Consider the following 13,656-nt stretch of genomic DNA (forward strand, 5'->3'; position numbering starts at 1 on the left):
GCATGCTTACAATTAAAGGTTGAGGAGAAAAAGAAAAGAATAAGCAAAGGTTTGTTTCACCTCTTTTGTAGCTGATGATGCACTATTATTATTTGTGTTGGGGGTGCACAATATATCGGCAGCATATTGGCACTCACTTGGCACTTTATTAGTTACACTATGGTCCTAATAAAGTGTCTGAGATGGTCTTCTACTGTTGTAGAAAGGCTTGACGTGTTGTGCATTCAGAGATTATATTCTTCTCACCACAATTGTACAGAGCGGTTATCTGAGTTACTGTAGACTTTGTCAGTCTGGCCATTCTCTGTTGACCTCTCTCATCAAAAAGTTGTTTCCATCCGCAGAACTGCCACTCACTGGATGTTTTTGCTTTTGGCACCATTCAGAGTAAATTATAGAGACCGTTGTATGTGAAAATCCCAGGACATCAGCAGTTACAGAAATACTTCAAAAACCATAAATCATGCCAACCATAAATCATGCCATGCTCCAAATCACTGAGATCAAATTTGTTCCCCATTCTGATGTTTGATGTGAACATTAATTGAAGCTCCTGACCCATATCTGCATGATTTTATGCATTGCACTGCCCAATAGTTGTCATTTATGTGTAACTGTGGACATTCATTTGTTCAATGTATTCATCTGTGTGACGTCTTAAAGGAAGTTTGGAACAAGCCATTTTGGCAGCTTAGTTACAATAAATGCTGTTTTTGGACTAGGAAGGAAGTTTTGAGTCCTCAAAGTAACCTGCCATATGTTTTCATGGGGTATTTTTTGCCCTTTTTTCAAGCTTGACAGAACAGTCACTATTCACTTAAATTATGGCGAATAAACCCTGTGAAGACCTTTTTTTTTATTCACCTTTTGTGTTCCACTGATTTGGAGCGACAGTAGGGTAAATAAATAACTCAATTATAATTTTGGGTGATCTGTTTCTATACCTCTTCTGAGAGAGGCTGGAATTTGAAACTTTTGGCTGATCTGTGTTGAAAGTATAGATTTGGGCTACAGAGATATGGCCTGACACTGGGTAGAGAAGTATGAATTAACTTGAATGTTGGAAATACAGGGTCACATGTGTACCTCATGCGTGTGGAACTGCTCTTTGACCTCCTCGACATCATCAGACACGTCGTCCTGCATGTGCATCGAGTCCTCAGCAGACAGCAGCCAAGTGAGAACCTCCTCCAGCGTGATCTGATACGTGTCCAGATTCACCTCCATCGCTCCCTCCACCTCTGTCAGTGTGCTGGGCACATTTGCCTGTGCACTGCCTGCCTCCTCTGGCTTTCCAGCCAATCCCTGCTCAAAAACAGACAGCAGTTCAGTTCACGGCCAGAATGACATTTGTAAAGTTGAATGTTTTGACAATACCCAGTTTCGCATATTTCACCACATTACACTTTCCCAGGCATGATACTATGCTTTTGTGTGCTTTTTTAAATGCTTCAAACAAGAATGAATACAAACAGTTGATGTTAATGAAGGTAATATAACATATATATGTTTCAATGAAAATGTGAAGATATTTTTGCATAATTTGTACTACATTTTTATAACATTTCCCCTCCAAATTGTAGAGAAATGACTGAGATGTGTGGCCTGTGAAAATCTATTAAACTATTACAAGCTCTGACTCAATGGATAGATGATATAAGAGCTGTTTTATTATTTTTCAAACACAAATAATGAGTTATTTAGAAAAACCATTATGCCCGAGCATTGAGACACTCAAAACAATAACCCAAGTGTCACTGAAATAACATTCGGCCAATCACAGGACCTTAAGGCTCACACAATACTGTTATTGTCACGTGTTCTCAGCTGACTAAATCATGTGATATTATTCACATTCTCCAACATTTAGAGCCCACGCCTTAAAAACTGACAGCTTTTCTAAAAGCGGTGACCTACATCCCAACACACCCAGGGTGGAAATGTCACAGCTCATTGATAGATGTGAAACACTAAACGACCAGTAATTGTGTGCGGGCGACAGTAATAGAGGCAGGTTTATCTTCATGGTGTGAACACCATTGTGCTGCATAATAAAACAGACAGAACTGGCTAATGAATTTCTCTTGCATGAAACTGGGGAAGGATACAGAGCCACACCCATGAAAAGGAATTTAAAGAGATAGACAAAATAGAAATAGCAAGATGCTGATATTAGTAACTCTATTCAGTGTCATCACACATGGGTGGCACCTCCTCAGGGAGTTTGACACCGAAAGCTTTACAGCAGACAACCCTTACAAAAAGAACAACGGCAGTACCACAGTACAGTGAAAGTAACAAAAGGTCATACCATGGGACTGTAATATAAATTGGCATTTAAAGGATACTCCAAGGTAGTGTTGCACAGTATACCAGTGCTACAGCACTACTGCAGTACTCAAGCTTAAAATAATGGTTGTGCCACAGGAACCTTAAAAATGTAGTATCATAATTACAGTAAGGACATGGTTCACAAATGTATAAGTTCAAAACAGTGAAATATAACACACACAGCAAACTACGGAAATATTATTATCTCAGAAAGTTTATTTTAGAAAAAAAAGAAGAGAGAAAGTAGAAATAAGATTAGATATAATGTTTGTATAGTCTACTGGAAACTGGACTTTGCCTTTTGATACTGTGTATGCCAATTCCCATTTTTTTATTATAATTTTTATTGTGATGACATATTTGATATCTTTGCACTGATGCTGATGAATGAGAATGCTATAAATATTTTGTACATTTGTAAATGTTAAATATTTTAATGTCAAGCATATCCTCTGCTAAGAAGTTATTTTTACATAGATTATAGTTATTCCTGGAGATGCACAATCATGCCAACATTACTGTATGAGAGGTGCTTTGAGAGCAAGTTGTGGCAAGCACCCAGTGCTGCTTTGGTTTAATTGCCTCACTGTGTTTTCTGCCACAATGCTTCATGTTAGCGTTCACTTTCTGACAGGAATGTAAACCTCAATCCACCCTGGCCTGCACACCAGCCCACAGCCTAAAACTCTCTCTTAGGATCCATCACTCTGTTCATTTTCTGTTGATCTCTCTCAACAACAAGGCGTTTCCTTCCGCAGAACTGCCACTCACTGGATATATTTTGTTTTTGGAAGCATTCGGAGTAAACTAGAGACTGTTGTGTGTGAAAATCCCAGGAGATCAGCAGTTACAGAAATACTCAAACCAGCCCATCTGGCACCAACAATATGCTCCAACTGATCTCCACACCCTTAAAACTATCTGTCTGGTGTTGGATAATATATGCAGAACAATTGCAGCGACATGATTTGAATCTAAGAAAACCCAACCTTTGCAATCCTGGAATTCTTCACCGTCGTAAATTAAGCGACTCAAGCATCGAGCTTGGTCCGAAAGGCCCCTCAGCATGACCTTCTGAACTTCCACACAGAGTTAGGGGACTCAAATACGAAGACATTTCAGCTTAATCCAGGAACATTTTACATAAAGTCACAGTACTTTACCCATTTATGCATTTATGCATTTGGCAGACGCTTTTATCCAAAGCAGTGCACTTATTACAGGGACAATCCCCCTGGAGCAACCTGGAGTTAAGTGCCTTGCTCAAGGGCCCAACAGTGGCATCTTGGTGGTGCTGGGGCTTGAACCCCCAACTTTCTGGTCAGTAACCCTGAGCCTCAACCACTGAGCCACCACTGCCCCATTTAACCTCATGATTTATACAATACCTAGTCTTGCTAGGTAATTCTGACAATTGCTTTGAACTCTGGTGACTTATATATCTCATCAATTAAGGATTATAACCCGATGTAACTCTTTAAAATATGTGTACTGTTTATCCATGTTGTATAACCAAGGAACTAACCAGTATAATTTTGTAACAAGGGATTTTTAATGTTTTGTTACCTACATGTACAATATTCATGATATTCATGAAACAATGTCATATTTAGTATGTAAACATCATTCACGGGCGTATGCAGAGAAAGCTGATGACAACGAATATCATGTCTCTTGTACCATTCTCAAGATATAAGAGTTCCTGATTAAGTATGCACTATTTTTGAGCAGGAGATTTGTAAGACTCCGAGACAAAGGGTCACAAATCAGCTGTCGGAAAGATGCAGACTTGACGTTATTTAGAATCCTAGCCCACACTCACTCCTCCGATACCAATCTTTCTCCCATAGTCTCTTGATAGAAGTTAAAGCTCCATCCCTTAGACTCTGAATTAGCAGGGAATACTACACTGATGCCTCATGACCTTTTCCAAAAGCAGTAATCAGCCCTCCCAGAGTGTTTGCCGCTTTAGGGGGGTGTATGCTACTCACAAAAATAGTACAGAGCAGGTGGCACAGCTGTAAATACCTATAAAACTGAGATCTGGGAATACCAAAATGTTGAACCAAATTCTCAACACTCATTAAATTAAACACTCTGGACACTTTTTGTCCATACCGAGTGCAAATGCGAGATAATGGGGTGTAACTTACCGTCTACAGCATCTGCGCTCTAATCTCAGCTTTATTTATATCGCATTCAAAACAACAGATAACCAGTGCATCACAGTAATACAGTTTAAAACATAACATTTCAAAATGACCACATACACAAACACCTATCTAAAATTCCTACATTTCAATTGTCAGGCTTAAAGGCAAGTTTAAAGAGATGAAATTTCAGACATGACTTAAAGGTCTTCAATGATCACACTGCGCAGTGTCGCAAACTGTTTATCCAGAAAAGTGAAGTGAAGAAATTTAATAAAAATATGTTATAACTTTATAGTAAAATGTAATATTCTCTGTAATAATAATAATAATAATAATAATAATAATAAATTATAATTAATCAAAGAATCATAAGCAAGACATCTGTTGAATAAAAGTTTGGCAAAAAATAAATAAAAAAACAACGACATGTTAAAAAGTTTTATGTTCCCTTGTTAAAAGTTAAGAATGTATTGATTAGACACCATTTTGATGATGAAATTAAACTTAAAAAAAAATAATTCTGGAAAGTTATGGAAAATAATAATAATTATTAAAATAATTAAAAATATCTAAATTGGTGTGTTCAATAGCACATTATGATATTAGCATATTTTTGCTGTGGTATCGAAATTGGTATCGAGAACCGTGAAGTTTAACTGCTATCGGTACCAACTACTGAAATTTTGGTACCGTGACAACACTAGATCAGGGTGCATCGAATCTCACCGGTTTATAACACAAATAGACTAGCAAAGTGCGCAGAGCTCGCTGTTCACACATCCGAACCGCGCATGGCGTCACGTGACTCCCAGCATCAAAAGGTTTTTAAGATCATTAGAAACATTTCAGTTGTAACATTTCAAGTGTGTCCAAACATATGACTGGTAGTGTAAACTATGTTGCTGAACGATTGTCAATGGTATTTGCATGGTACTCCAAGGTACTCCAAAGTACTTCAAAGAATACTTTCATATGACCATGGCACCATGTCCAAAAAAACATCGCATTATAGTATTTTTTGAAGTGCATAGAAAGCATTTAACAGAGCACAAAATCCGCCCATCTCCTGCTGTGTGTGTGTGTGTGTGTGTGTGTGTGTGTGTGTGTAGCACAATTTATAGGCTGCTCAACAGTATGACTCATTCTTACCACTGAAAACAGTGAAAGAGAGAGAGAGAGAGAAAAAAAAAAAATTGGTGGTAGTGCTATTTTATGTGCCATCTTATTTTCCACCGACAGAGATATTATTCAAACCTTATTTCAAGGGAGTCAAAAAAGGCACATGACCACATCACATTTGTGGTGTAAATGCTAATCCATTGCGATGCATTCCAGACAATGTTGAAGGACTGCCTACTCACCTGCCAATCAACCATTGCAGGTCAAAGTTTTTAAACTTTGCAGGATATGTAGGCTTTAAAAGTAAATTACCATCCAATTGAAAAGATTTTAATAACTTGCATACCTATGTAATCAGATTACCAAGATGGATGTTAATACCAGCTGTGTGTGTGTGTGTGTGTGTGTGTGTGTGTGTGTGTGTGTGTGTGTGTGTGTGTGTGTGTATTCCCAGTGCACTTACAGAATGTCCCTCTTCTGTCTCCAACTTATAGCGTCTAGGTAGCGTCTCAACCTCTCTGATGTCATCCATTGTGATGTCATTGGGAAACACAGCAAAAAATGATGTCACATACATAATTATGGACTTCTTATCGGGCAACTGCACCGCCACGTCTGAGAGAGAGAGAAAGAGAAAAAGAGAGAGAGAGTATGGGTGTGTGTGTGTGTGTGTGTGTGTTTATTTAAGGGCTATTTGGGCCCCTCTGATTAGTTTTGGTTAACGTGAACTTGTGTTCAAGAAATGTCATGTCATCCAATCAAGTCCAGAAGATTAGTCCTTGGATCTGGTGTCTGGAATGCTCTGGAACAAGTTTGTTGACTGGCATTGCTTTAGTGGTTTGACTTGGATCATGGTCAATCATTTCATGTTCCTGTAGCTTAACTGCTTTAGTAAAAAGTTCTTCAGTTGCTGTTGTGATTGTGAGAGTGTTGTGATGTTTCTTTACCTTCGGGGTCCAGCAGTCTCTCAATGTTGAGTTGATCTTTGGCGAATGTGAAGGCATGCTCCAGTCGCTCTACTGGTGTTAGATTAACTACTTCCTCCCATCTGAACCCATGTGGCCTGGAAAAACAACAGAATTACACCTGGAATTAATATTAAGAGTCTATGAGGATTTACAAATGTATTTACAAGCAGGCGTGACTTTCAGATTGTCCTGATCATACAACAGTGCCAGGAGTGTATCAAATAATGCCTGTATGGACAGGTAAGCAAAATTAGCAATACACAGCAATACCAAGTAATGCCTGTAGCCATAATGACAGATAATGACAGTAAATACCAGTGCCAGCATTTTTCGTTTTACATTTATGAGGGCATATTTGTTCTCATCTGTTTATGAAACATACTTCTATTTAATCGATTCATTAATACTTATTCTAAAGACTGAGAATTTATTACATCTTACCCTAAGGTTTACAAGAACATCAATGTGTATGATATGCCACAATATGTACAACTAGGACTATAATAGAATATTGAAGAAATATTCCAGGCTCAAAACAAGCTAAGCGCAATCAAATTTAAGTAATTTGGACTCGTCCCTCTTCTCTTTAAACGCACTAATGGAGGACTGGGTAGCTCAGAGAGTATTGACGCTGACTACCACCCCTGGAGTCACGAGTTCGAATCCAGGTTGTGCTGAGTGAATCCAGCCAGTTCTCCTAAGCAACCAAATTTGCTCGGTTGCTAGGGAGGGTAAAGTCACGTGGGGTCACCTCCTCGTGGTCGCGATTAGTGGTTCTCGCTCTCAGTGGGACGTGTGGTAAGTTGTGCATGGATCGCGGAGACCCACATGCTGTGAGTCTCTGCGGTGTCATGCACAACGAGCCACATTACAAGATGCACAGAGTGATAGTCTCAGAAGCGAAGGCAACTGAGACTTGTCCTCCACCACCTGCATTGAGGTGAGTAACTGCGCCACCACAAGGACCTTCAAAGTAGTAGGAATTAGGCATTACAAATTTGGAGAAATGTGGATAAAATGTATAAAAGAAATTAATGAAAAAAAGTGGATGGGGCCAATTCGTAAACGTTCAAATACTCACTATTTACATGTATCGCCACAAGATGTAAACAATATGCATAACATGACTTTAGTGCGATAAAATCACTCATTACACTCAATTTTACAACTTTGTAAACAAGCCTTAAACCCTGTAATCCCTCAAAAACTATTTAAAGGTAGAGTACTATTTTCCTAATTAAAAAAGATTTACTCTAAAGAAATAAAACATATGAATAAAACCATGACTCACATGAGATGAAGCCTCAAGTCATATCAGTAACCTTATGAAAGCTGTTTTATTCTACATGGAGAGGGTCCCCTCATGGGGCAGCCATGTTAGAAACACATGATCAGCCGAATACTACTGTCTTAAGCTCTATTTGGATGGGATTAGTTTTCTATGGGAATGTGGGGTTATGTAATAATTACCAGAGCTTCTCAGTAATTTTAATCCCATGCAAATCGGTCATGCCAGTAATTTCTTCAGACATTTTACGGACTGCACGTTCTTGTGCAGGTAAAAATGACAGCGTGTTTTACTTACTATAAAATTAACTTGAAATATCACTGTTCTTCGAGAGCCTGAAATGGATGTTCGTTAAGGGAAGACACCAGAAAATGACATATTTCACAACTTCAGATAAAACTGGCTTTTGCATTTGGACTGATGCATGTTTTTCTCAAGCTTTTTATGCTGTCGAGTGTTTATTTACCCATGTAAATGAGAAACGAGCAGTTTTTGATTACGAATTGTGCAGAGTGAGTGCGGGACGTTGTTGTGCAGATTTTAATTCAAGACTAATATAAGATTACAGGCTTGTTAATGTCACCAGTTCTGTTGTACTTCTAATTCAAATAATCACAGATACACTCACCTAAAGGATTATTAGGAACACCTGTTCAATTTCTCATTAATGCAATTATCTAATCAACCAATCACATGGCAGTTACTTCAATGCATTTAGGGGTGTGGTCCTGGTCAAGACAATCTCCTGAACTCCAAACTGAATGTCAGAATGGGAAAGAAAGGTGATTTAAGCAATTTTGAGCGTGGCATGGTTGTTGGTGCCAGACGGGCCAGTCTGAGTATTTCACAATCTGCTCAGTTACTGGGATTTTCACACACAACCATTTCTAGGGTTTAGAAAGAATGGTGTGAAAAGGGAAAAACATCCAGTATGCGGCAGTCCTGTGGGCGAAAATTCCTTGTTGATGCTAGAGGTCAGAGGAGAATGGGCCGACTGATTCAAGCTGATAGAAGAGCAACTTTGCCTGAAATAACCACTCGTTACAACCGAGGTATGCAGCAAAGCATTTGTGAAGCCACAACACGCACAACCTTGAGGCGGATGGGCTACAACAGCAGAAGACCCCACCGGGTACCACTCATCTCCACTACAAATAGGAAAGAGAGGCTACAATTTGCAAGAGCTCACCAAAATTGGACAGTTGAAGACTGGAAAAATGTTGCCTGGTCTGATGAGTCTCGATTTCTGTTGAGACATTCAGATGGTAGAGTCAGAATTTGCGTAAACAGAATGAGAACATGGATCCATCATGCCTTGTTACCACTGTGCAGGCTGGTGGTGGTGGTGTAATGGTGTGGGGGATGTTTTCTTGGCACACTTTAGGCCCCTTAGTGCCAATTGGGCATCGTTTAAATGCCACGGCCTACCTGAGCATTGTTTCTGACCATGTCCATCCCTTTATGGCCACCATGTTCCCATCATCTGATGGCTACTTCCAGCAGGATAATGCACCATGTCACAAAGCTCGAATCATTTCAAATTGGTTTCTTGAACATGACAATGAGTTCACTGTACTAAAATGGCCTCCACAGTCACCAGATCTCAACCCAATAGAGCATCTTTGGGATGTGGTGGAACGGGAGCTTCGTGCCCTGGATGTGCATCCCACAAATCTCCATCAACTGCAAGATGCTATCCTATCAATATGGGCCAACATTTCTAATGAATGCTTTCAGCACCTTGTTGAATCAATGCCACGTAGAATTAAGGCAGTTCTGAAGGCGAAAGGGGGTCAAACACAGTATTAGTATGGTGTTCCTAATAATCCTTTAAGTGAGTGTATATGCTCATGTTTAATATTTCCTGCAGAATTAATCAGCACAGTATACATTTTGTAATAGGTCATTTATACATTTTGTAATAGGTCATTTTGTAATAGGACCGCAGCGTGAAAATGCAATAGACACATCCATGTCTGTGATTTTTACAGACATCGTTTATCTCGTGCGAATCGACAGTAAATATTACAGATGTCCGCAGCAATAATTACTTCACGGACATATGTCCGTAAAACTAATAGGGCTTTAATCTCAGTAACTGTCCTGTTATTGGACACTTTCACTCATAGATTAAATTATTCATGACTGAGTATGAATCACTAATATATATACAGAACTGGATCGCCGATGCAAATTGCCAGCAGGAGGTGAAGCCACCGGAAGTGTTCGAGCGGCCATCTTGGTATGCCCAAACTGCCATTGAGCATAATTTAACTGTCTCCGACCTCTGGATAGGTCAATCGCATTTCACCCTCTAGTGAAAATCATGATTAATGTTTAATGAGTAATTTGCTCGTTATGGACAATATTCGTTACAAGGGAGACAAAATAAACGATCGCGATGTCAGAGCATTCAACTGACTCGGTATTCAGTCTATCAGTGCATCAAATGTCTATCAAAAGCTGTAATATCTGCTTGTTTTAGGGTGACAGTCAGTCCTTTTCCCTTGGAGGGTTCATAAATAAGTCAGACCGGTATTTCTAAATCACCTAAAATGCCTGTGATTTGCCTGTTTTCAGAACTGAAGCACTCGCTGTAGTCATACGTAGATACATATGTGTGCATTCTCCATTTAAGCCTAGTGTATCAGTTTAATTAATCTTTTGCTTTGCTTGTCTCCCTCATTCTCGGTATGCCCACTGTGTGTGTGATTGAGAGAGGGAGACAGAATCTGGCCTCTCAGGCAAGTGACTGCGAGAAAAATCCACATTTTAATTCAAATATTTACTGTCTGTGAAACGGGTAACTCTGAACGAGCACTTCAATGTTGTAAATAAATATCTCTGAAATGTCTGCTTGTATCTTTCCTCAGTTTCAGTGAACTAGTTTACATTCAGCTGATCTGTTCACCGATGAAGTTTGTAAAAGGTACAGTACACGTTTGATATAAATATACACAACTCGCTCGGGCTTTCAAGAAAGTTGTAAAGTTGTTTAAATCATCACTTTTAGTCGTATTAGGGCTTTAGGGATTGTTGACATTACATCGTCATAGCAACACAGTTGTAAAATTTAATATAACTTTACACATAAATAGTTAGTAAGTGATTTTATCACACTAAAATGACATCAACATGCATATTGTTTATGTTGTGTGGCTATACTTTTGAAAAAGTGAGTATTTTAACATGCACGGATTGTTATAAAGAACTCTGCAGATTTTCCCACAAAATGCAGAAAATGAATCCAGGTCGTCTGGTCTAGACACTTACAGATATCACAAGCTTACTCACTATAAATTCAGATTCTCTGAGAGTTGAAAATGAGCTTACTTTCCCAGGATTCTCTCTTTCTGCCTTTATATGTGATGTTATTTGAATAAAGAATGTTTATAAGACCACAAACACAATGAACAAATCTGGAATTAACAGACACACAGCTTTATGTGTGTGAGTTTGTGTTTCAGTCAATGTGTGACATGATCAATCATAACAGCTTATGAACACAAACTCACCTGACCTCTGACCTCATCAATACACTCTTTCCCAAGAGACCGCACGGACAGTAGTCTAAACATACAGTGTGTGTGTGTGTGTGTGTGTGTGTGTGTGTGTGTGTGTCACCTGAAGTGATGTAACATGGCATTGAAGGCCAACCCGTCAGCCCAGCTGGTGGTAAAGTTGAGCACGTTGACGTTGTCATAGTTACGGGTGCAGTTTCTAACCCAGCTCAGCAGAATCTTCTCGCTGTTGGTCTGCTGAAGACTGGACATCACATCCTTCATAACATCCTTCACCTGAACACACACACACGTCAAGCAATAAAGCTTTAAGAAACATGTATGCACATAAAAAGCAGCAACAAGTGTTTGTGTTCTGACCTGCCAATGTAGTATGATACTCCAGATGAGTCCCAGAGTGAGTTTATGATTCCCATCAACAATATCAGTCCCTCCAATATTCACCAAATCCACCTGAATAGACAAGTTCAGAAACGATACAGTAAATAAAACATTTATTAGAAAAAGGGACAAATGAAGAACAGATTCAAATTACAAATGTTTTTAGGCTCAAATAAAATGTATTATTATTATTCGAATGTCTCCAAATCCCCTTTGTGCTGATGTAACCAAGGTCAGGTGGGTGGGGGAAATGTATATTATCCAATCATATCATAGCCTAACAAAAACTAACCAATTAAATCCCAAATCATGTCTCACTTTATTTCCCAGTGAATTTAGTTTCACTCTGAAATACATCACATTATAGAAGTACAATGGATTTTGAAAAGAGTTGCATCTCTTTACATGTAGCTCAAACGGGTAATATTGTATAGAAACACATACTTGTATTTGTAGTGGCTAATTAACCTAGATCCTCCAAACCGGCTATTATTGTCCTAACTGTGAGTAATGTGATAGCATTTAGAGAGGATTCTAAAATGATGTGTGATTCTGTGTAAACATGTCTGTCTGACAGACATCTAATCTCACTGGATTTACAGGTGCAGATGAACCAAACCTGTACTTACCACTCAATGATCAGACTTAAATTGTCATGTCTGCTTACAGAGCAAACCACAAACCTCTATCACTGCTGCTGAGTTTACAGAGTGAACACAACCTGAACATAATGTATGTGTAATGTTCAAGAAAACAGATCAATCCATAGCAGTGTAATTGTGGGAGAAAACTAGCGAATCATCTGAACCAGGTTCAAAGAAATGAGAAGGACTTAATTTCCCTGTACAAACTGAGAATGGCTATTACACAGCGATTAATCAGCTGATATTTGGCCATTTTAAGATTTTTGTGTCCAGGTGTAACTAGGAGAATTGGTGCTGTTTGTCACACCAAATATATATATATATATTAATGTTTACTTGGTGTGACGTTAATTGATAAATGAAAACTATTTATGGCATTATTTTTGAAGAAATTTTTCACAAGTGCCTAAAACTTTTGCACAGTTCTGAATATAGCCCTGCTCCATTGTTGATGATTTACTTTTTTAAACTTATGATTAAAACACTCAAATCATATCTATTTTAGCAGCAATATTTAGCAGTATTTTTCAGAACTTTGTATATTTGTGAAGATCGAAATGCATTTTGGAAAGAAATCTGTGTCTGTAGGCTGAACATACTATATGTCCTCTTTTTTTCCGGACATGCCCTGTTTTTCGGGCCTGACAAAATCCTGTCCGGGATTGCCCTAACGTGAATATGTATGAATGAAATGAGGAAAACTTTACAATAAGGTTCCATTTGTTAACATTAGTTAATGCATTAGATATCATGAACTAACAGCATTTATTAATCTTTGTTAATGTTAGTTAATAAAAATACCCTGACCAATAATATATATAAGCTTTAGATCATATGTGAGCGAAACTGTGGCACTAAAGCACTGTTTTGACCACAGATATTAAATACTGAAGTTACTCAAGGAAGATCGCAGCATCTTTGCTTTTGTATCACTTTTTAAGAAACACATTTATGGATGATAAGTGTTCAGTAATATTAATTCTATTGCTGACAATTGCAGTGCACTCTGTGTGGCTTTGAATACCAAAAAGAAAATAGTTATAGCTGCTATTTCTAATAGTCGTTTACAGCCTCATCTGTCAAAAGCAGCATTAACGTAATAATGGGTCGACTCAAGAAGGGTTTTGTTGGGTGAGATCTTTTTTTTATTGCTTACACTTGGAGCATTAAAATGTACTCATGTTTAATAAGTAACCTGCAGGGCAAATATAACAAGTAGATGTGAACAATTGTTTTAACAGTCAAATTAAG

General features: G+C 38.4%; 1 protein-coding gene across 5 annotated transcripts in view; it reads right to left on the bottom strand.

Moving 5' to 3' along the window:
• The window catches only part of LOC127618368 (utrophin-like), a 269,333-nt gene that overhangs the window by 207,648 nt on the left and 48,029 nt on the right, over positions 1 to 13,656 (bottom strand). For all 5 annotated transcript variants that reach the window (XM_052090759.1, XM_052090761.1, XM_052090757.1 and 2 more), the window contains 5 exons: positions 11,741 to 11,833; positions 11,484 to 11,656; positions 6,551 to 6,666; positions 6,067 to 6,218; positions 1,087 to 1,305 (listed from right to left, as the gene is read on the bottom strand). In XM_052090759.1, coding sequence (XP_051946719.1) covers positions 1,087 to 1,305; positions 6,067 to 6,218; positions 6,551 to 6,666; positions 11,484 to 11,656; positions 11,741 to 11,833 — 753 coding nt within the window. The remainder of the gene's footprint in view (positions 1 to 1,086; positions 1,306 to 6,066; positions 6,219 to 6,550; positions 6,667 to 11,483; positions 11,657 to 11,740; positions 11,834 to 13,656) is intronic.

Source organism: Xyrauchen texanus, chromosome 25, assembly GCF_025860055.1.
Source record: "Xyrauchen texanus isolate HMW12.3.18 chromosome 25, RBS_HiC_50CHRs, whole genome shotgun sequence".
NCBI classification, from domain to species: domain Eukaryota; kingdom Metazoa; phylum Chordata; class Actinopteri; order Cypriniformes; family Catostomidae; genus Xyrauchen; species Xyrauchen texanus.